The sequence below is a fragment of the Epinephelus fuscoguttatus genome, linkage group LG8 (assembly GCF_011397635.1).
Source record: "Epinephelus fuscoguttatus linkage group LG8, E.fuscoguttatus.final_Chr_v1".
NCBI classification, from domain to species: domain Eukaryota; kingdom Metazoa; phylum Chordata; class Actinopteri; order Perciformes; family Serranidae; genus Epinephelus; species Epinephelus fuscoguttatus.
In genome coordinates this window covers 16,073,607-16,097,274 of record NC_064759.1, presented here as the reverse complement: position 1 = coordinate 16,097,274, position 23,668 = coordinate 16,073,607, and the positions used below count along the sequence as shown (strand labels likewise).

Below are 23,668 nucleotides of genomic sequence, written 5' to 3'. Positions count from 1 at the left end.
AAATAATTTTTGAAAATGTACTTTTTCCAACTAACTCAAAATTATCTGGTGGCACCTTCAAAGCTCCGTATAAAAATTGACATACTAACTAAAAGACTGAATTTAAGCAGATTGCTTATCTTTATTCTTAAAGCTTTAGAGCTACAATTAAAACAGCGCTATGAGTACTTATTATATATAGCTCTCCATACTTTTTAATATCATCCATGCATTTCATTGATTCAGAAAATAAAAAATCCATCAACAGATGTTTGGAATCAAAGCTTTATTGCTGAATATTATATTAAACATTGCAGTCAGGATACAACTAGCCTGAACACAATTATAGTGCAACAATTATGTTACAATACACAATATGGCATATAGCATTATTTTACAACAAAGCAAATTGTTTTACAAGAGCGATATGAAAAAGAGCAAGAGAAGGGAGGAGTCCAGAGAAATAATTCTCAATGGTATTACAATTATATGATCTTATCATCAGATGAACGATTAATATCCCCCACCCGACCCAAAACACACGCACTCACACACACACACACATACACACCTCATCATAACAGTAACAGTCCCGCTGGTTGTCAGTTCATCATCCTGGCTGATAACTGATTACTAAAAAATTAAATAAAGTATAAAAAAAAGGGAAAACAGGCCACTTCAGCACTTCTGATTAGTGTTTGTACTCTGGACTGGCCCATTCCTTCTCTTGTGAGCACCTCTGATAAAAAAGCAGTACTCTTTTCAATGTCGCGGCAATATTGTACCTTTAATCTACATAACCATAGAGAGTATACAGCTCAGCCTACAACCTGCTGTTAAAACTGTGAGGGCATTGAGTGTCATGGTAACCGTCCACATTGCATCCATCATCATTCATCATCTTTTACTTTCTTCACTGAGAACAAATTTCAAATCAACAACAAAAGTGACATTTTATTGAACCCAGGTCTCCAGATCAACAGTGTGAGAGGAAATGTGAGGACTGTCGAACATGTCAAATACAGTGCCATGACTGTATCGCTGCCGGCTGCGTCTTCCAGGTCGAGACTAATACTGAAATCATTTGATGGAAGTCATTCAAGCGCACAAGATGATGTCCGTAGAATGGTGGATAATTCACAGTGTCTTCCTCCTCCGTTTCTCTGTAACCGTTACCGCTCTGATTCCTCTTCACTTCATTCAGTCACCCAAACATTTACCTCTCAGCAAAACACATTCACACTCAATATGCCCTCCCCTGGCTGGCCTTCATTCAGTCCCACCGTCCACCTCTCGCTGGCAGAAATGAGCCAGCAACGTGTCCAAGTCCCGGCGGTCGGCAGCAGCGTACAGAGAACTCTCTCCCATCATGCTCAGAGCCATGCGCAGGGTGGACCAGATATTGTCGGACATCATGGTGGCTGCGGCACCTCCAGGCCCCCTCGCAGCTCTCGCTCCGTCCCCGGCAGCTTGGCGTTGTAGAGACAGAGCTTCAAGGAAGTGCTCCACTGCCTCTCTGAGGATAAAGGTGTGAGAAAACACGACAAGATGAGCACCACTTGATTTTAGCCAGAGGTTCAAGGAATACTTCACTCCCCAAATGACAATTTATTTATGACTGAATAAATGAGACTTGGATTATACTGCATGAGCTGTGAGTTTATAATGAGCTGATATATTATAAAGTGATGTTATGATATGGTTCTGCTATTTTTAATCACAGATATTTATGACTTCAATTCATGAAGAATTTTCTCAGTTTCTCATTCTCTGTTTGATGGAGGCATGCAAGAAAGTTTTCTTTATGAATTCAACATAACACAGGGTGAATAACTGATATAAAAATGGTGATTTGTGGGGTGAAGTATTCCTTTAAGTGACATAAATTCTCGCACCTCAACTACTCACACCTCAGTGTTTACATGCCTCAGTAAAAAAATTTTTTTTAATATACTTTATTAATCCCCCTGAGGAGAAAATCAATTTTTTTACTCCGCTGTCATTAACACACAGGTCCGAAAGTCACACACATGCACAAACAGGACCTATACATACACAAAGCGGAGAGATGTCAGAGTGAGGGGGCTGCCTTGGTCAGGCACCCCGAGTGGTTGGGGGGTTCGGTGCCTTGCTCAGGGGCGTCTCGGCTTGTCGCTCCATATTTGGTCCGGACGGGGACTCGAACAGGCAACCCTCCAATTCCCAACCCAAGTCCCTATGGACTGAGCTACTGCCGCATCTTCAGTAGCTCGGCTTCAACTAGTGCAGAATGCTACAGCTCATATTTTAACTGGGACAAATCCTAGGTCACATATTACCCAAATTCTTGCCTCCCTCCGCTGGTTACCAGTTTACTTCAGAATAATAGAGCAGAGCTTCTGACTACCTATGCTCCAAGACGTGATCTGAGATCCTCAACCCGACACTCACTAGTCATTCCTAGATCAAGGCTGGTAACTAGAGGTGACCAGGCTTTTTTCTATCAAAGCCCGAGGCTCTGGAATTTGCTGCCTGAGGAGATTAGGCTGGCTATCACATAAATAATTGCTTAAAACATATTTTTATAGGAAAGATTTCCCTTTTAATGCCTGTCTTGTAGTTTTGTGTTTCATATCCTTTGTATTGTTTTGTTGTCTTATTTCTCCGCACATTGTGAAGCAATTTGTAACTTTGTTTAAATAAGTGCTATGCAAATAAATATTATAATTATTATCATATAAATGAATACATCTTGTCCCAATTACTTTGACCCCAATAAGATAACAGTTAGAGTGATATATGATAATAATAAAATTAAAAAAACAACCAAATTAAACCATTTCTCTGATTGTCATCTCTCTTGAAATATAAATGGGGTTGACAAAATATTACAAACACCACCTCTCAGTATAACGCAAGACAACTCAACACCACTACAAGATAACCACACAGTTAAATTATCAGCTCTCCAAGTCATTTTCAATATTTAACACCATTATTTTGAACTAAGTGTACCTAATAAACTGGCAACTGAGTTTGTTCTACAAAACTGCTGTTGCCATCTAGTGGAAGCACAAGTGATTGCATTGCACCAGGGTTTGTTAGGTTCTTTTATACCAGATACAAGAAAGCACAATCAAGTCAAATTCCAAAGTAACACAAACATAACAGTGTTTCTAGTGAAGCAAAGAGAGTTTGTTAAATCATTTGTGTTGTACATGTTATAGTACATACAAAGAAATGTTTGATCAAAACAGCTACACCTTTTATCAAATAATCAAAACAACCTCAAAACCTTCAGTCTGACAACTTACATCAGACACACACATTGTTCCTTTCACCCATTTTACACTAAGTTTTATATTAGCTCATGTCTGGACCAACTATTCCTCCATTTTTTTCTGGTTTGCTGGGCCTCGTAAATATTCTGTAATCATTACAGAATTTAGTGTAGTCACCTTTATGCCACAGCACAGTGTGTCATACATGTTTATGGTATGGTCTGAAAGGCGCATAAATCATTCATGGAATCAGTCTAAAGCAACAGTAAGCAGTTAACATGGTATCTGTAACCTCAAAACATTCCCTTTAAAGCTAAAAACGGACACATCACCCTTATTCAAACATACAAATCTACAAACCACAGAGTTTCTCCCTCACCTGTGTGCTCCTAAGTTGACACAGCTGATTCCCAAGTTGTAGCGACTACGGACAAAACCAGGCTGCAGCTCCAGAGCTCTCCTGTAGGCGGCTACAGCCTCCTCTGAGCGGCTTCCGTTGGCGAGTGTGGCGCCCAGTTTGTTCCACAGCAGGTAGTCCTGATGGAAACAGACGACAAACGAGAGGGGAGAGCTCAGAAACAGACAGATCATGCGGTGTGAGGCTGGAGTCTCATCAATGGCTTCTACACTAACCTGTGGTGTGACAGACAGAGCGGCGCTGAAACAGTCCACCGCCTTGTCGTACTCCCCGCTGAGGTTGAAGAGAACGCCCAGACCACACTGCAGCTGGGGGTCGACCTGGGCGGGGTCAGAGTTGGCTGCTTGCAGGAACAGGGACTGGACATCAGTAAACAAAGACCTGTGCATGAAATACAGAAAGAAAGAAGTTAATAAAGAAGATGAGAAATGTTTTAGAATTACTGGATCTGTTCAGTTTTAAACCTGAAATCATCTGGCATGTGATACTCACTCTGGCAGCAGTGACCCGAACCTCTCCCTCTCCTTCTCTCTTTCTCTGGCACCGTCCTTTTGACGTTCGCTCTCATTCTGCTCCCACACAGAACGGTATTTTGGATTGTGCTTTAACCAGTCACGAAGAGTCTCACAGGCCTGCCTGTGCAGCGATTCGTTAGTGAAACTGACGGCCAGCGCCATCAGAGCAGTCAGGTTGTCGTTCTTCAGCTCTATACATCTAATGAAGAAGAAAGGAAAAGAGTCAGAACAAATAACATCCTATTGTCCTTGAACAAGGATGTGCATTTAGTTGAGACAGCAAATGTTATAAATCAACAAATAATTAAAGGGGTCAAATCTTACAATAACAACTTTGAATAAAAGTTTTCAGCTGAAAGTGGACAAGTGGTAGTGACTATAGACATGAAAACCTAAGTTACAAAATAACAATACACTCATAGTAACAAGGTAACAGAATGGTATCTATTTCCTCATTTAGGTTTCTTCAGATTTTTAAGCAACTACCTGAATTTTGTCTTTGATGTTTACCCAACAGAGGAAGTAGAAAAGCAGCTTGAGCCTACATTCATTAAGCACACTATTAAGATGTAAAAAACTGATGAATCAGAACTATTTCCAAGTACATGAGTATCATAAAATTTACAATAATTTCTGCAAAAAAAAATGTAACATGTAACAGCCCAGCAAAGTCAGATGCACTAATTATATGTTGCCCCAATTGTTTCTAAACACAGCTTATCTGTTTCTGATTTCCGACCTGCGGAGGGCGCTGATGGCAGCAAATTCTTGCTCGTTCTCTGCCTGACAGGTTCCCAGATATTGCCATGCCTACAATTAAATCAGAGGAAATGAACACACCACATCATTATTACAGCTGCCTTCTGTGGGGACACAAACATGAGCACAATTAAAAGCGAGGACAATTTTGAAAACGTTAATTAATAAGAGGCTGATCAAATAATGTCTGAAATGAGGCTGCAGGCTGTAGGACACTCACCAGCTGGTTGTCTGGTTCTCTCTGTACAGCACTTTCAAAGAACCGCACGGCACCAGGGATGTCCCCTGCCTCCATCCTCTTCACTCCCTCTGACAAAGGGTCCGGGTGGGATAAGTAGGGGTTTTCCTCTTCAAATTGATACCCCTATTGGCAAACACAAGGAAGTCATGGAGTTTGTTACTGACTGGATATATTCAAGGTCAGATTTTTGGACATTCCTGTTTATGTCTTTGAGCAGGTAAACACCATATTCTGTTTTTAGAAACCCAAATATCCAAGCTGGAGTACTCCAAAAGAAACTGGGATACTGCTGCATGTATACACCCTATCCCAGTTATTGAGTGCCACCAACAACCTGCGTGGCCACAGCTTCAGCCAAGTGATGTAACCGAAATACAAACAATGATGGCAGCGGTAGTGTCTCACGTCTGGAGGGACGAAGAAATGGAGTCTTGCCTTTCGGTAATGAGGAGGCTGTCTATCGCCGTCAACTGCTCCCGTGCTCTATATGGCGGTAGTAACAGTGACAGGCTGGCACTGTGTGGAGGATGGTGTGGAGAGCAGTGTAGCTGATTTGAGAATTAGCTCAGTACAGAGTGAGTGGTCAAGAGAGAGAGACGGTGGGTGCGCTGAAAGCAGACAGGTGTTGGCAGAGAAGAAAAGCAGAGAAGAAGGTGCCAAGCGGTTATAAATGTACAGTGCAGTGTTTATATTTACCGTCGCTCTCATCTCCCATTGTTGGTTTGTTATTGTAAACATCAGACACTGCAGCAGTCAGTGACCGTGTTATTAAGGGTTTCGTGTACACGGGGAACATGAAAACCCCAGTCTTTCTGTGATCATGTAAACATCATATCTAAAACATGATCATAACCAGGACTCATAAATAGGTTATTCATTTCCATGTAAACGCACTCGTGGAGAGAATATGTCCATGTGTACTGTTCTAACAGCAGATCATGCAGAATCAGCTACATGAAAACCAGTAACGCTGTAGGTCATGTACTTTTTGTAGAGCTGCATGTGCAAAAATGCTGAAATCCTCAAACATGTAAGCAGATAGTATATCTCAGCCTGCTGTGAGCAGCTTGTCAGCTACCTTGTCATAAGAAGTGCTGAGTAGCTGATCGAAGTCAGACAGCCAGGGGTGGCTCTCTGCGTCCCTCTTAGCCATCTCCTCCCACTCCTGCTGCAGCTTCTCCCAGAAATCCACATCGCTCTGACAAAATGACAGATACACATCATTATTTCAGTCTCCTCACATCATATATCATCCTGTATTATGGACATATTTGACACTGATTTTTCCAAGGGACATACGAAAGTGTATTGATGGTGTTTTGTAGCACAAGTCAGTCAAAAGAAAATAATGGTGGTTTGTTTTTTGAACACAGTTGGATTTAATGTTACCAGTGCTCACAGTCAACATCCAGTACTTTAGCTTTTAACAAAAACTAAAAGGAGAGACCATATAACTCCTGTTTTATTAGTTATTTGATTGAGTGATTAATTTAGTCTTCTCATTTCTCCTTGAATGAGTGTTGTATAACTTTATGGTTTTATTTCTTTGCCATGTGTCTCTGCCGCTGAATTGTAAAGTACTTTGTGCTGCATTCTGTGCATGAAAGATGCTATATAAATAAAGTTCTTTATTCATTCATTTGTTTTCAGAGTTTAAATTGTCATTGAATCTTGTCACACCTCCACTGCAGCTTTAGCTTGCTGGAAATCCGGCCCGGATGTGGCGAACTCATCTACCCAGGCTTCAGCCGAGTCCACTGACACCTTGAAGAGCAATGAAGAGTAATGCTGACAGTGGCTGATTCAAGTCAGCACATGCTGGCTATGATGAATTGTTATTAAAGCTGAGGATGGGGACATTAAAAGAGGAAAAATATAGAGGGAAGTGATGGAAAGGAGATGAAAGAAGAAACAACACAGTAAGAGCTAATTTCCACCTACTGCTTTCTTACAGTTCCTCCTAATAAACTCCTACTTTGTAAATCAGCTAGAAAAATCACTTGCCAGCAACAAAATAATTAAATACTGATTGTATCTTGCCGTCTATGTGCAGGACAAAACTCTAAGTACGACACTAGAAGCAAATCTTAAGTAGCTAAAAATAAAAACCTATCGCTGCCACGACCACCAAGGTCCTACCTGCCTGACGACCTTGGCCCACTGCTGTGCTTGTTTAGCTTTAACTTTCTCAATCTTCTCACTCCTCTCTGGGGGTTCCAAGGGAAGACTCCCTCCCCCCGTCTTCGTCAGGAACTATGGTGGGAGGCGAGGAGGGGTGGCGATGGGGAATGGGGCAATGTTTTGAGGAGGAGTGAGCAGTTGGTGGGGAGGTTTTTTCATTTTTTATTTTTTGGAGGGGTGGGTGGAGTAGGAGTAATTTCAAGTAGTAGGAGGAATAGATGGATGGCGGTTAATTGAGGGAATGGCAAGCCGAGAGTTCAAAGGGCAGGTCAAAAAATGGGAAAGTACATGTCACAGTTAGAGGGCAATTAAAGTGGAAACAGACAACTTTTCCCTCCCTAGCATTTTCAAGTGGTATTGCTGTTGGCGCCGCTGTCACAAAGACAACAAGATTGCTTTCCGCTATCATCAGAGCTGTGCAACTACCACAGTTTCCACAGATACTTTGGTTGTTCCACTGTCAGCCATTTCCACTACTGGGGATAACAACTGCAAAGACCTTACACTGATACTTTTGGTAAGTGGGAACAGCTCCTGATAGCTACCAAGAAAAACAAAAGCACCATCCTGCTCCTGCTTTAGTCGTGCAATGTATAATGTACTTCCTTTATGCTGTAAACTGAGCCTTAATTTTTCCAGGAGATTGTTCCCGTAGGCACACAGAACTGCATAGTGAAAGCAAGGCTTATTGAGAACCCATCTAAACTCAGATGGTGTCACTTTCTGATAGCTATTACATTATGCAATCAATATTTACATCAAAATTATAAGTTAAAGCAAAAAACTTGTCTATTTCCACTTTAAGCACAATGGTATGTTGCCCCTGAAGTCCTGAAAGGTGAAATGTTTTATCATATTAACTATCTTGTGCGCACAAGATAGTTAATATGTCACCTTTCGGGACTTGGGGGGCTCATACAGAGGAGCCATGGTGAACAAATATTCATCATAAACAGGATTGAAAGCTGCACATGCAGAGTATAATACGGATGCCCATGTCCGCAAAGATAAGAAAAAAGAAAGAGATGAAAAGTTAGGCATGATAAAATAAAAGTACTGGTAAATCAAAATGATGAGACGGTAAGTCACAATTCTGACTACTTATGTCAAAACTTTACAATCTCAAAATTTTTTACTGTTTTAGAGAAATAACATTAAATAATCGATATACGAGGCTTATTTTCTTTAAACAGAATTAAACTAGAATTACCGCCTCCATGCACCAGTCAAGTTTCTCTTACAGTTTACATCCATGGATGCTTCACACACTTCACACATTTTCCCCCCAACAGCACAGAAGGTCTGTACAGTCAGTACAGTTTCAAGGTAGACGCCCAAGTTAGTGTCACCAATTCAGTATCTGACCAAAGGTCTCCCCTTCTGTTCCTGAAATATGACGTTGAGTAGTGGCCAGAAAAGTGTTTTATGCAGAAAATTATGACGTCACAGTGAAGCTGACCTTTGACCTCCTGGCTATAATATGTGATCATTTTATTATTTTATCCTGTTAGACATTTGTGTGAAGTTTTGTCATATGAATTCTTGAGTTAGGGCCAAAAACATGTTTTCTGTGGTCACACTGACCTTGATCTTTAACCTTCGACCACAGAATTCTAATCAGTTTATTCTTCAGTCCAAGTGGACGTTTGTGTCAAATTAAAAGAAATTCCCTCAAGGTGTTCTTGAGATATCTTGTTCATGAGAATAAGACAGATGCAAGGCCACACTGACCTTGACCTTTGACCACCGAAATCCAATTAGTTGGTTGGTGAGTCCAAGTTAACATTTGTGCCGAATTTGAAGAAATCCCCTGAAGTTGTTCTTGAGATATCACATTCACAAGAACTAGACAGACTCACACTGACCTTGACCTTAAACCTTCGACCACAAAATTGTAATCAGTTTATTCTTCAGTCCAAGTGGACGTTTGTGCCAAATTCAAAGAAATTCCCTCCAACTGTTCTTGAGATATCACACTCACAAGAATGAGATGGATGTAAGGTTACAGTGACCTTGATCTTTGACTCTTGACCACAAAAATTGTAATCAGTTCATTGTTGAGTCCAAGTGGACTTTGTGCTGAATTTGAAGGAATTCCCTTGAGGCATTCTTAAGATATTGTGTTAACAAGCATGGGACAGACGTTCAGACATACGTACGTACATACGGACAACCCAAAACATAAAGCCTCTGGCCACGGCTATCGCCAACATGGAGGCATAAAAATAATAAGCCAATATTTGCCTTTTTACTATCTCATAATCTTGACTTATTACGTCATAATTCTGATATACTGGGAGTATTTGTATTTTTTTCATATCTAACTTTTAATCATTTTCTTTTCTTGGCAGATATGGGCTTCTGTAGTGTTGCCATTTCAGAGGAAAGTCTAGTTAAAATCCAAAATCCTGCATCAGCCTTTTTTTGCCTGCAGTGAATCCGGCCAAAGTAATTACTTACAACCCCAATAAAATCAAGAACTGAAGGGAAATTGAGTCAAGGTGGGAATAACCACAGCTTGATTGCAGACATTAAAAACCAAATGCATGAGAACAGAAGCAGATAGTCATAGGGCTCCTCTCATTGCTGAACAAATTCCAATGCTGCAATGCTGCGCAGCCTGGAGCTTCATATTACAGGGAGTGTAGCGGCTGCTTCTGGTTACATTAGTGGAAAATGTTACTGTGCATCAGATACTGGGGTGATGAGTCACAAGGCATGGTCTATATTCTGCAAAAGTGAACCAGTGTGCCTCCCCCAGTGTGTTTCCCCCCGTTGCAACCATTCCCTCCTCAGTGGGCAGTGACTCGTACCTGGTTGAGGTTGGAGGCCCAGTTCTGAGCCTCCTCGGCCTGAGCTTTATCTGTGAGCTGTTTGTCTGTTTTGCTCTCCACTGTCACACTGCCCTCGCCAATCTGCCTAATGAATCGCAGGAACTACACACCAACGAAAAAAAAAAAAAAAAATGACAGCAAACAAAACATTTTACCAATACCATTACTAATTGGTCAGATTAACACTAATGCACAGCTAGTTTCTTTCTAAACTAATAACTTTCTTTCCAAATTAAAAGCAATAACCATGAAAAACTACAGTGAAACTCAAGCCATCGACATAACAAATGCACTTTGCTCCCGAGGAACTACTCTATAAAAATGTCAAAGTAAAAGAGAAAGGATATGGTGACAGAAGATGATTGACATGAACATGAACACACTGCTCACCTCAGTGTTTTGTAACTTGGGGTCATCAACCTTTGAGACAAGCTCATTGGCCGTCTGCCTCAGCTCCTCCCCTGGCTGATACTCCTTTGTCCTGTCACATTAAAGGGATAGTTCAGATCTATTGAAGTCTGGTTGTATGGGATACTTATCCATAGTCAGTATATTACTAAACATTAGATGTCAGTTGGCACACCCCCCAGATTTTAGCCACCTAAAAAAGTCCCACCTAAAAAAAGTCAGTATCAGTTGAAGTGTACACTATATTTAGTATATTTTCACTGCTTAACCTTGCTGTCAGCGATTTCTAAAAAGGAAAGGGAGCTGTTATATCGCTCTCTTCAAAGCCAGACTCCATCGAAGAAAACATTGATTTAACAGTGCTGAACACAAGAGCTCCTAGTCTACCAATGCCTCGATCTGTTATTTGTGTTTTTATTTGACTTTGGTGTTCAAAGGATTAATTCAGATTCATCAAGGTCACACAATAACACAGACTATCTAACAGATTCAGGCAGTGGTAGCTTCCAGCAGCTTCCGTGTTAAAATTACTGTTTTGGCAATGGAGTCTTGTGGCACTGAAGAGAGCACAAATGGGAAACTGAAGCCATTAAATGCTTCTCCAATGGTACGGGCTGTCTGACGCAAATGTAAAGAAATGAAAATACTTTCAATATAGTGCTCAAACTGTTATAGATTTTCTTGGATGGGAGTTATTTTATGGTTCTACGTTCTGTCGCTGCCCCGTCCATAGCCGTACATTGTTTAGCTTCCGTGTCAGCACTTCTGCCGCTTCACCAAACTAGGGGTGTGCTGATGGACATCTACTTAAGGTGTTTTCACACTTGGTCCTTTTCAGCCCTCTAAACAGACTCGGAGAGCTGACTCAGCATTTTTTACACATATGTGAACACTCATGAGGTGGTCTGAGTTTGCTTCGCTTCAAGTCCGCAGTGCGATTCCCTTAACCTGTTCCTTGTGAACACAAAGCGCTCCGGGTTCGCTTTGCTCTTTGCCAAATTTTATTTAGCTCTCTAGATCACATGCTGTTGCACTGGGAGGCTTGAAAAAAACAGACGAAACCACATCAGCCTGTAACGCTTGCAAAGACGCAGGACGAGGGGTAGTTTGGTCCATGGAAGATACTGCACGTCAATATTATATAAAGGCTAAAATTCAAATAAACACAAGAAGTTTGTGCTCTAGAGAAAGGATCAGCATATATATCAGCAATAACCTCCTAAGCCCTATGATAAGCTATTATGGCAAGGCTTAAGTAGTGTGAACAGAGGGTGGACTGAGGCCCCATCAGAGCTGAAGTTGACCAGGAAGAGAACCGAGTCCTCTTTCAAATGAACTAACACTGCTTTTCTGTTGGTCCACTTTTGGTCCACTTTAAGGGGACTACGGTCAGTTTGTTTCAAAAGGACTATATGTGAAAACACCCTAAATTTAATACACTGACAATGGATGAGTGCCTCATAAAATCCAACTTAAATTAATTAATATTACAGTGTACAGACTTATAAGACTGGAATGAGCTGCTTTATTATAAATATGAAGGCTGGAACAAATCATTTCAGGCTGAAGGCTGTACTCTGCATTGTTGAGGTCAGCGCACCATGCTGATGATTAGACATTTTAAGGCTGATATTCTTTACACCAGCTTTCATTTACTATTCAGACACTTCTGTCATTTAATGGGTCTTTTCTTTGGGTGAGCTCAACATCAAAATACAGACTAGACAAGCTTAAAAGTCTGAAAAATTAAAATTCAACAGATTCTCAACAAGTAGACAAGAACATTGTCAAGGTTTCAGGCATGCTATTCTTTGTTTACCTGTCCTCCTATTCTTTTTCAGTCCTGCATTCATTCTACATTTATTGCAGTTTGCCTAACGTAGGCTTTTTATATAAGCAATTTTTCTTCTGAAAACTTTTCTCTTTCCACGTCCCCCATCCCCCGGTCTAACCATTCGTTCTCCTTGTCTCCCAGGTCTCCCAGCCACAACTTCTCCTCTGACTGCTCCAGATACTCCTCTGCCCAGCGTCCCGGATCTGGAGCAGAGAAAGAAAAGGAGAAAACACAGCTGATAGGCACACTGTAAAAAGTATATACAGTGCAAAAATCAAAGGATTTATCCAAGGCAAGTATGTCAGTTAAAATGTCTAACATGTGACAGACTGATAATGACTCCAGAATGATAAAGTGCTCATTAAGCAAAGCTTTCACAGGATGGTGAAAAAAAAGAAGAAACTATGAGAAACTCAACCTACCTGCAGCCTCAGCAATAAATTCTTTCGTCCAATCAGCATCTGCTGCATCACCAAGAGCAATGAGCCCCGGTGCGGAGGCAGCTTCAGGACCTGAGAGGAACTCAGCTGTCCAGTCACCGGAGAGGGCCAACGCTGCCACGTCTGGAGCTATGACATGAAAATATGCGGTACTTAAAATGCTGGCAACAGTTTGTGCACAGACCTAAGCTTCAGCCATGCAAACACTAGAGGAAAACACCTGAAATTGGTATTTAAAATATACAAGAAAGATGATAATTAAGTGTACCTCTCTGTGGAGCTTGTCTGTAGCTCTGCTGGTCAATCTGTTGCATTTCCTCCAACAGCTGACCCATGTCAAACGTGTGTGGGGGACGAGGGGGCGCCTGAAGGAACTCATTCACCAGCTGCAGCAAAAATAAAAATAATATTCCACATTTTAGAGACTATATTAATAAACTGCAATCAGTATGCACACACATGAAATTGCTTCAGAGTGGAGAACATTATACAGTATTACAGTCAATACAATATGCTGAACATGGAAAGGAATAAAAGTGCTGACCTCTTCTTCAGTTGCAATTTCAATGGGAGTGGGGGGAATCTGAGAAAACAAGGAGGAAAAAATGAGGTAACAAACCAACTAATGCCATGCCTGTTGTCAAGCGGCAGTGTCATTATAAGACTGAAATATCTGCACTTTGGAGGAAATTATTTTGCTGATAGATTCAGCCATTTCAACAACTAATGGCTATGTACAAATTACTCACTGTAGGTGTTGAGCGATGCCGCCATGCCCCCCCTTCTTTGGTCATATGACCGGTCAACTTCATGAGGGGATTGGCTCCCCCGCATTCTGCCTCCACCAACTCCCGCATCGCCATGGCAACACAAGGATGAGGCAAACCCAATCAGACCACCTGAGAACTGGGAAGAGAAGGAACAGATGAGTTATTCAATATGTGTGTGTCAGACAATTTGCACAAAATTCAGTCTGGGTGCGAGAAAGTTAATTGAATCATATTTATTTTGGACCATTCACAGTCAAAGTAAAGTACAGCACATGATCATACAACAGTGTGATACCTGTGAGAAACTGTACAGTAATAGTTTTAACTCTCAAATTAGGATGACAGCAGTTCAGGCCCTCCGCTACAAATTATACAAAGCATTCTGCACAGATGAAGTCACCTCTGTGGAATTACCCCCATCAACATAAAAGATTTTGTTTTTCATCTTGAGAAAAATCTGAAATCCAAAACATAATGCAAGATACAAGACTTCGAGTGACTTTTGTCTACTTTATATAACTCAACACGTCCAACGTGTCCACCGCACAGATAGTCTCAAGTCACATAACCAAATTCAAGCTCCATCTGCTGTTTTCCGTGTCATTTCCTGGCAGAGAGTGAACCATTAATAATGTGGATATGATGGCCCGGCAGGCAGAGGCAGTCACTGCATATTTCACTCAGCTAGTTAAGTATGTTCACAGAGTTTTAGCTTTAAAGTGAAATTTAGCCTTTGCAATAAGAAAAAGACGACATTTAAAGCTATATCAGATAGATAGATGATTTATCTGTCAATCTGATATAGCTTGAAATGTTGTCTTTTTCTCATCACCATAACGTTATGACCAAAATCACAGACTACAAAGAATATCATACAGAGCTCAGTATTAAACATAAATACTTCTTTGGTTTTAAGCCACTAAATATGTCTATAACAGTAAATTGTAAAAAGTAACAAGTCAAATCTTATTTTGGTCATCTTGTTGACTTATTTTTTGAGGAGATATTTCCTAATTTAAATAGAAATATTGCACGCAATATGTGCACACTATTTTTTATAGGCAAAGTTCTAGTAAACTTTTGTTGAGACCTTTCTTCTACAATTTTGACTTGAAATAAAGGGTTTTGCAGAAACACCTTTTTGTATCTCCAAGTAAGGTAGTGAACAAATTACCTAATATTTTGGTATCTGTGTTAGCATTGTCAAAGAAAAGAAAAGTCGTTGTCATGACGTACATTTTTCTTTGATAAAAAATGTTACTTGGATGTCTTCAATGTCAAAATTTTCCCTCGCGAAAAACGGTATTGAATACCGATACTTTTCAAGGTGTAATATCAAAGTTATAAATTTCAGTATCATGACTGCACTTAGTAGAGTAACTTAAATGCTACCAGACCTGGAGCCTCATTTATAAAAAATGAACCTAGGGACAAAAGCCAAAAACAGTGTGCGCCAAAATCTATTTGACAATAATCCGTCTGCATTGCCAATTTCCTGTCTCCAAAATGTTTGTAAGAATGGGACAAAATTTCTCTCATGAAGTCTGTTTTTATTGATTGCAACTTTCCTGTGGGAGGTTGCGCACGTTCAACACGCACAATATGTTGCACAAGTTCTGTTTGGTCCTCATCATTTTGGTGGTCACTCACCTGATCCTCCAGAAGCAAAACAACTCCAAAAGAAAAATCCTAATGACAATGATTCAGTCAAACAATATGTGGTCCAAGAGGAAGCTGATCTTACTGACCCACATCCAGGATGAGCAGCTGACAAACTGTTACACACGCTGGCCTACTCAACTTCTCTATCCCCCCTGGAGGGATACGTAATGGTTACAATTTCCATAATGAACTGTCAGGAATAGAAATTTAATTCCCTGTCTGCTCCACTCTACCATATTTCAGCAGCAGCAGTGTTCACCTGAAAATACTGCAGACAATATTACACAACAGAGTCCACTCTACAGGTGGACTGTCCATCACTCTCACAGTCCAGGTTATAGATTTAAGACTATTTTATTCCTCCTGACTCACAGAGCTGCTGCACTGTGTGATGATTAGGGTTAAATTAAGAGGATTAGACAAAGATATTAATACACACACACACACACACACACACACACACAACACACACAGGTAGGACATTGTGACACCTGTGTACTTGCTCACTTCACCGTTACATACCACAAACCTGCAGGATGCATTAACTGTGACAGAAGGTGTGTTTTGTCCTGTTCATTCACATTTATTTTATCCTTAATGTGATAGCAATTTAAGGAGAAATGTACACTTGAACGCCGCAGAGGCATTCAGATGCTGTCATGTGTCAATCCAGTTAAGCTGTGTACACTGATAGCATTGTGTTGCCCGATGCTAACTGTGGCTTCAGTCACACACAGCAACATTAGCTTAATAAACATCACTTAATGTGTCTCCTCTAATGCTGCCAACATGCTGCTCATCAAGTAGAAACTCAAACACGGAAGATTTAAATAATTAACGACCCGTTTCGCCTCCAACAATAGCATATGTAGCTAGCGTTAGCTAACGGTACTAGCTAGCTACAGTAGGGCCAGTGAGGAGATGATTGCTGTTGTATGCAGCCACAGAGGCATGAATAGACGGATAGCGTGATGTTCATCTCACCGCAGACAGCTGCTGCTGGAGCCCAACCGACAGTCCCTCCTCTCCGGTTTGTCCTTTCCAACCGTACCGCACACAAAAGCTGCCGCAGTGTCAAACCTCTCGGTAACCGTCAGAAAACAGCCGCTGTGTGTTAGTAGCCCTTCTCTCTTATTTACCTTCCTTCTCCATGACCCACAAAACCCCTCACCGATCGGTTGGAGTGCCTCGGAACGGTACGACGGTTCCGTATTCTCAAACGGTTTTACGTAAGAAGACGTCGGGGTTTAAAAAAAAGAGAGCGTAGTGAAGCGTAGAGTTTTTACGTATAATCCATTACGCAGGAAATCAAAGTCCACTAACTCAGGAGTGTAGTTTACAGGTGAAAAACAAAGGAATAAAATTCAATATACAATGTTTAATTTTATCATTTTTTGTACAGACCAATCAGAGATTCTTTTTATTTAGGAGGCTGAGGGGTTTTAATGTGGGCAGACTGATTTTAAAAATGTTTTATTGAGTCAGTTTTAACATTTGCCACCGCTGGTTTGGCCTCCTTCGTATGGCAAATTAAAATAGGCTGGGAAAGATTTTAAAACTTTGTCAGATGATCATTGACACTGACTTTAGAGATCTTGATCATGTTTAACTAGTTAGAGCTACCAAGAGGGCAAAGATCATCCTGACAGACCCTCATCGCCCTCTTTATGTAGAGTTTGGCTGCTGCCATCACAGGATTGACGTATGCTTCTCCCCCCGATCAAACCTTAATAAGGCATCAAAAATAGTATATCAGAGATCATATCAGAGTTCTGCGATGATGCAACTTCCTGTAAATCATGTCAAATCTGGAATGTACCACTATTTTACAAAGGTTTTTTGGGTTAAGGTAACAGGGTTGACATGAAATCAGGGGCCACAGATAAACTGTTTAACAATATTCTGACCTAAAACAAAATGTTAATGTGAACATTTTAACATTTTGCCTACATTTTACAAATTAAAAGTCTTGCTGAAGAACAACAATCATAGCAAGGGACAGGCCAAAACCCTCACCCTCACCCCCACCAGCATAAAAGTATTTGTATTATTAAGATGTTAGGGCTTTAAAAAAGAGGACGTAGTGATGCGTAAAGATTCTAGGAAACACTGTAAAACATTGTCAGATGACCATTGACACTGACTTCAGAGATCTTGATCGTGTTTACCTAGTTAGAGCTACCCAGAGGGCAAAGGTCATTCCAGCTGACCCTCATCGCCCTCTTCATGGAGAGTTCTGGCTCCTGCCATCACAGGACTAATATTGTATGTTTGTGCCATTTGGTCAAACCTTAATAAAACAGCAAAAACAGTATATCAGAGATGAGAGAAACTTATTTAACTGAAGCAGTTGATGATGCAACTTCCTGTAAACCATGCCAAATCTGGAATGTACCATTATTTTGGAAAGGTTTTTTTGGTTAGGGGAACAGGACTGACATGAAATCGGGGGACACTGATAAATTGATGAATATTTACAAAAAATGGGGTTTTTTTTAAATGAAAAACACTGTTTAACAATAGGATCAGACTTAAAACAATATGTAAATATGAACATTTTAACATCTTTCCTACATTTCGCTAAAGAAGTCTCATCAGCATTAAAGTAATTTAAATGATATAAAATCATATTTAATTTAATTTGATGTCATATTGAGGACAAAGACATATGTTATATTATTCATTCATTCATTCATTCATCTTCTAACCGCTTCATCCTCTTGAGGGTCGCGGGGGGGCTGGAGCCTATCCCAGCTGACATCGGGCAAGAGGCAGGGAACACCCTGGACAGGTCGCCAGACTATCACAGGGCTGACACATAGAGACAAACAACCACTCACGCTCACATTCACACCTATGGACAATTTAGAGTTACCAATTAACCTAGTCCCCTATGTTATATTATTGAATCACATAATTATTTGTTGTAATTTTATGACTGATTATTTCCTGGGGACGCAAAAGGCACCGGCTCCATGGTATGACCCAAATCAAACAGATATCTGAGGTCTTTTGTTCCATCAGCTGTTGGGCTTGTGAACAAGTTGTACTGGACTTTGAACACTGTGTCTCAGCATACAGTCTAGGGTCTCAACGCAGTTCATATCAAGGGGACATCCTTTGTTTGTTATACAGGTATGTACTTATGTCTTGTTGATGTTGGTGTTGTATAATTGTGGATGTGTTGACTACTGCTGCAAATTGCCCCTCAGGTCGTGCATGTTTCTTTTTTAGGTGGGGTTGCCCCCTCAATTTAGGACATGTATATTTGCGTCCCCTACTAAAAACATGAAAGTAGCAGAAGACTTATTTTGACAAATTTAACTTATTTGCACCGTAAATTGAGTCAGAAAAGGTGCAAAGTGGTGCATAAAAATTCATCAGAATGTAGGAAATTAAGTGTCATGTGTATGAAATTGGTCCTAGTTATAACAAAATATCAACATATAGTACATTCCTTCAATTTTTTTTTCACTTTTAAAATAGTTTTACAAAATTTAGGGGTTCTTTTAGTACCTACTGTGCCAAGAAAGCTCTCTCGTGGAGACGTCATATAGTGTTTTTATTATGAATTTTGTAATGTTTTCTGACAGTTCTCAATAACAATTAGTCAGCATAATCCATGTCATCATTGTATCAATAATTACAGGTAATGTTCCAATAGTAACATAGTAATAATATAAGTTATTAATCAATGCAATGTTTATTCCTTCTTAACATCACACTCAAAAAACGACAGGCTTTATTTACTGACAGGTTTAGCACTGCACATTGATAGGCTACACAGACAGACAGCAAGAAGACACAGAGGGAGAGGTGAGGGGGGGAGACAGGGAGGCTGGGAGGAGGAGATAGGGAGGGGAGGGGGAGGTGAGGAGAAGCACACAGTTGTACATTCATTGAACCAAATATATCGGATGGAGTGAAACAGAAAAGAAATTAAAGGTTCTGAAATGTGAAAAAATCACCTGGAAGTGTGAGAGATGAAAGTGTGAGACGTTTCTAAGTATCACAACAATGTGCCCTCCTTTTTCTGTGATTCAGATATTGACAAGTTCTTAAATTACAACAATATTACACACAAATTAAGAGACACTCATCAAGCCAGGGATTATCATCCTTATCACTACTACTATTATTATTACTATACTGTTTTCTGAAGCTGTAAAGGTGATTATTCAAATGGAGGGGGAAAAAAAAGTAAATCATAATCTGCTCCCTCTCAAAGTGTGCAGAAAATGAGAAGAAGAGTGGCTGCAATAATAATAGTAATAACAATAATATCATAATATTCATCATTGTATGTACAGAAAATTCATTACAATCAATACAATCAAAACTGCCCAAGCTGAGCTGACATTCTGGAAACAGCAGGGGTAGCATTATGGAGTGTGTATGTGTATGTGGTCTTTGTGTGTGTGTGTGATTGCGTGTGACGTCTTGCAGTTATTGTAAGAGCAGTGTGCAGTGAGTGAAACAGTGCAGTGAGTCTTTTAGAGACATTCCAGCGGTCACTGTGAGAGGGGGTCAGAGGTCAGGTTTACTGTAAATGGAGGTGTTTTTGTCATTTAGCGGCACAAGCTGAGACTTTGCAAAGACTCCTTGCTCAAAACCTAGAGGGTTTTAATCTGCGTCTGGGCGTTGCATAAGTACCAACTTTTGAAGAGGGTGAGGTGTGTGGTTGATAGTCCTCTCATCTTATCATCAGCTCCACATAAAATATAGTCGGGAGCTGAAGCACTGAAGTAGTCCCAATACCAAAAGAAAAATATCCACAAGCCTGGTGTTTTTTTTAATGAATACGTTTGAGAGTGACCGTAATGTCTGACCTCACTGTCTTCAATCCTAACGGTGGTGGAGGAATGTGTCGAGAGAGGATGCAAAGAGGGAGTAAAGAGCTTGTGCACAGACTCCTCGAGTCGAGTCTGATGAGGGAGTGCAGACATGTCAGGGTCAAGGCTTGTGTGTCTTTGCCTACAGATCTATTCAAGGCCTGCATGTTGCGGATTGTTCCAGTAAATTTTTCATTCTGTGTTCAATAACAAAAGATAGAATACAATCTTCTTTTTTTTTTTTAACAAAAGCAGTCTCATTCAACCAGTATTACACTATACAGACACATTACCATCTTGTGATTTAGAACTGGTGCACCACATACAATTTTAGTGGGGTTTGCTCAGGCGGTTAAATTACATTAAATGTATACATTGTGCCATTGAACATTTAGGTGGAGAACAACTGCCCGTTGTTGGTTATAGGTCACATATGGCATTGAGTGTCAAGAGTATTACAGTGACTGTGTTGTGCATCGTGTTTGTAAGCATACATTCCTTATACTAGTAGTGTCAGCAGTCGTTGATATTAAAAGTGTTGGAGTGTGTGACTGGTGAGCCGGTTTGTGGTTTCCATGAGAACTGGTGCAGAGACACGCCTGGCTCAGTAGCGGCGGGCATTGCCGTCCCTCCCCTCCTTCTTGATGATGATTCGCTGGTCGTCACTGGCGTCGTCGGGCGACTCCGCTACCTCCTCGTCCTCCTCCCCCTCCCCCTCCGTGTCAGCAGAGATGCCCATACGAGACTCGTAGGACTGCGGGAAAAGAGCAGCGTGTGGATGAAAACAGGAGCTCGACAGGTGTGGTCGTTCATCATGACTGCATCAGTAACTTATCTGCTTTTTACCTCCATGGGGTTGACGATGATGGTGAGGGCAGAGTCGTCCCATTGGCTGCTACCCTCCTTGGCCCCACCCCTGGCACCCTCACCACGGCGATGGATGGAGCGAATTCGGAAAACACCAAGGATCACCATGACAACCAGGAAACCCACACACACCATTATGATGACGGTGGCTGCTCCTGGCACCACTGTCAAAAAAACAAATCCCACAGTGATGATTATGTGAAATAAAATAATACAGATTTCCTTCATATCCAGAGTGTGCAAACTTTTGGGTGCAATTTTCATCTCCATGTGAAGTTCAAACCTGACCCTTGACCTGATTACTGAACACCTAAAAGTTACAGCTATAGTTGAGAAAAATTATGTTGTCAAATGTGCTGAAACTGTCACTATATCTACACAGAAACCCATTGGACAGTCTGTAAACAAAAATCATGTTTCTTTCCCTCTTTCTCATTGTGCTTCTTATGGCATAATGTACACAGAAAACAACCATTCAGTGCTAAGAGCCTCTAACACAGCTGTCAGTCATGTCAATCACTGCTCATGAACTGCAGTCAAACTGTCAAACTAGGCGGCACTGATCAAATATGAATCAAGATTCTGTTAGTGCATTGCCTATTTCTCACCTTAAATATTTTCATAAACATATTTTAGTGACTGTTGAGCTGTAAAATGAGAAAGTTTGCTCCGGCTGGTGGACGGTGCTGTGCTTTCGGCTTGACTGTTTCCAACATGGCGGCCGGGTCAGAAACTAAGGTTGATTTTGAAGAAAATTAATAGCTAAAAAAAGTAAAGATCAATCCTGCCTGTTTAATACTACTACTACTAATAATAATAATAACAACAACAGTAATAATAATAATAATAATAATAATAATAATAATAATACAGCAGACTTATATAGCGCTTTTCGGAATCCTCAAACACGCCTTACGTAGAGTAGGATTAAAAACAAACAAACAGTAAACTCTTTGTTAAAGACAAAATAAAATAAAATAAAACTAACCAAAATGTTACATTAAACTAAATTTTAATAAATTAAATTAAAGACTAAAACTGAATAGAGTCAACTGGGGGGCAGGGGGCTTTTTGAATGCTGACAATGTGGGGGCATTTTTATGTGATTTGGTAGTGAGTTCCACAGAGAGACGGCAACAATTGAAACGACCCCGTCACCCCAGGTCTGGTGCTTGGTCCTGGCGATTTGATGGACATTAGCATCAGCAGAGCGGAGACAAATGAAGGGGGAGTGCTGATGGAGGAGGTCATAGGGATATAGAGGAGACAGGTTGTTAGGGGCCTTGTAGGCGGTGAGCAGAATCTTTACGGTTAGTGTAACGTTCAGTTCCAGATTTATCTATTACCTAATTACTTTTTTCTGTCAGGTTGAGGGGGTGGTATTGGCTGATTAATCAGCTATTGGATTTTTATCATTCCAAACCACTGTTACTATATCAGCCTTTAAAAATCCAGTATCAGTTGACCTCTAGAATCTTGATTAATATTTGATCAGTGCCTCCTTGTTTGTCAGTTCACGAGCAGTGACTGACATGATTGACAGCTGCGTTAGAGACATGACACATGCGGTGAGGCCATTATAAGCGCTACAAGGCAATACTGTGGCTTTAATTAGACGCCATGTATCAGCTCTGAGAATGAAAGTATGAAAAATAGCACAGTAATCCAAATTAACCATTTCTTTGAAGGCAGTTTTAAAACCTAACATTTGCTTTGGTGTTACACTGTGTGGGCAACATGATTAAACCTGACAATCCTCTCTGCTGCGGGGCTGTAGCGATTGCACAAACCAAACAGCAGAGGTGCAGCAGACCATAATAACACAGTTAATGGTTACCCTGCCCCATCGTGCACACTGTTCTTTACACTGGTTCCACTGTGTTGTGGTTACATTTAGAGCTCTGCATGGTCAGGCACCTGCCGGCATTAGAGTTCTGCTGCAGCCCTTTATCAGCAGTGGGTCTCTGGGGTCTTTTGATTAGGGTTTGTGGGTTGGTCCTTGCTCCAGAGCAAAAACTAAAAACGATCGTGCCTTTAAGGTTGCAGCTCCTGACTTTGAAATTCTTTCCCTTTGGAGTGAAAGGGGCTCTGTGGAGCTTTCTTGTAAACAAACAAAAGTTTTGTTTGCATTCAAAGTTACTCACCAAAATTTGGTGTGTATATCCCTGAGGTTGAGTAAATTTCCTTCCTCATAAAAAGTTTGCAAAAGACATTTTTTAAGTGTTTTAAAGCCAGGATTATTTACATTTGGGGCTGCGGTTCAACCGTTTTTTTGCTTAGGAAGGTTCCTGACTGAGTAAAATGACCTGGAAGTATAATAAGAGCTGGTCGAGTCCTCTAAAGTCTAAAGGGAGGCACTTCAATGCTTCCTTGCTTATGTCCTATTGCATGAAATACACTGGACCACCCTTCATGAAAGGAAAGGAAATGATGTCATCCCACAATTCCTTGTGACAGCAACAAGACCCACCACTTGGTCATTCACGAAAACACATTTTGCCCGTCTTGCATACATTTAACGCTTACTACTTACATTGGGTGATGTATCTAAGATGCACATCTAGTAGTGTAGTTTCACCACAGCAGATCCACATGGATGTCCATCTGCTCTTAGCACTGGGGTCGTCTTTCCTAAGTCCTTTAGAATTCTCCTTCACACCTTTCCTTG

The 23,668-nt window shown here is 40.7% G+C and overlaps 2 protein-coding genes across 4 annotated transcripts in view; both read right to left on the bottom strand.

Moving 5' to 3' along the window:
• Positions 1-255: 255 nt before the first annotated feature.
• pex5 (peroxisomal biogenesis factor 5) lies at positions 256-16,505 on the bottom strand. 3 transcript variants are annotated; one of them, XM_049583614.1, is made up of 17 exons: positions 16,286-16,505; positions 13,619-13,775; positions 13,414-13,452; positions 13,138-13,255; positions 12,852-12,998; positions 12,548-12,632; positions 10,578-10,668; positions 10,167-10,289; positions 7,312-7,425; positions 6,853-6,936; positions 6,251-6,370; positions 5,152-5,295; positions 4,912-4,982; positions 4,150-4,371; positions 3,873-4,038; positions 3,619-3,776; positions 256-1,495 (listed from the first exon to the last, which is right to left on the bottom strand). In XM_049583614.1, exons 2-17 carry the CDS (start codon positions 13,730-13,732, stop codon positions 1,249-1,251), a joined length of 2,043 nt encoding a protein of 680 aa, XP_049439571.1. In that variant the 5' UTR covers positions 13,733-13,775; positions 16,286-16,505; the 3' UTR covers positions 256-1,248. The 3 variants fall into 3 exon arrangements, with proteins under 3 accessions (XP_049439571.1, XP_049439569.1, XP_049439570.1); XM_049583612.1 differs by lacking the exon at positions 7,312-7,425; XM_049583613.1 differs by lacking the exons at positions 7,312-7,425; positions 10,167-10,289.
• Positions 16,506-20,362: 3,857 nt separating this feature from the next.
• clstn3 (calsyntenin 3) overlaps positions 20,363-23,668 on the bottom strand; it is a 30,454-nt gene continuing 27,148 nt past the window's right edge. The window contains exons 18-19 of the mRNA XM_049583588.1: positions 20,980-21,164; positions 20,363-20,887 (exon numbers count right to left, since the gene is read on the bottom strand). Of these exons, the coding sequence (XP_049439545.1) occupies positions 20,738-20,887; positions 20,980-21,164 (335 nt within the window). The 3' untranslated portion in view covers positions 20,363-20,737. The remainder of the gene's footprint in view (positions 20,888-20,979; positions 21,165-23,668) is intronic.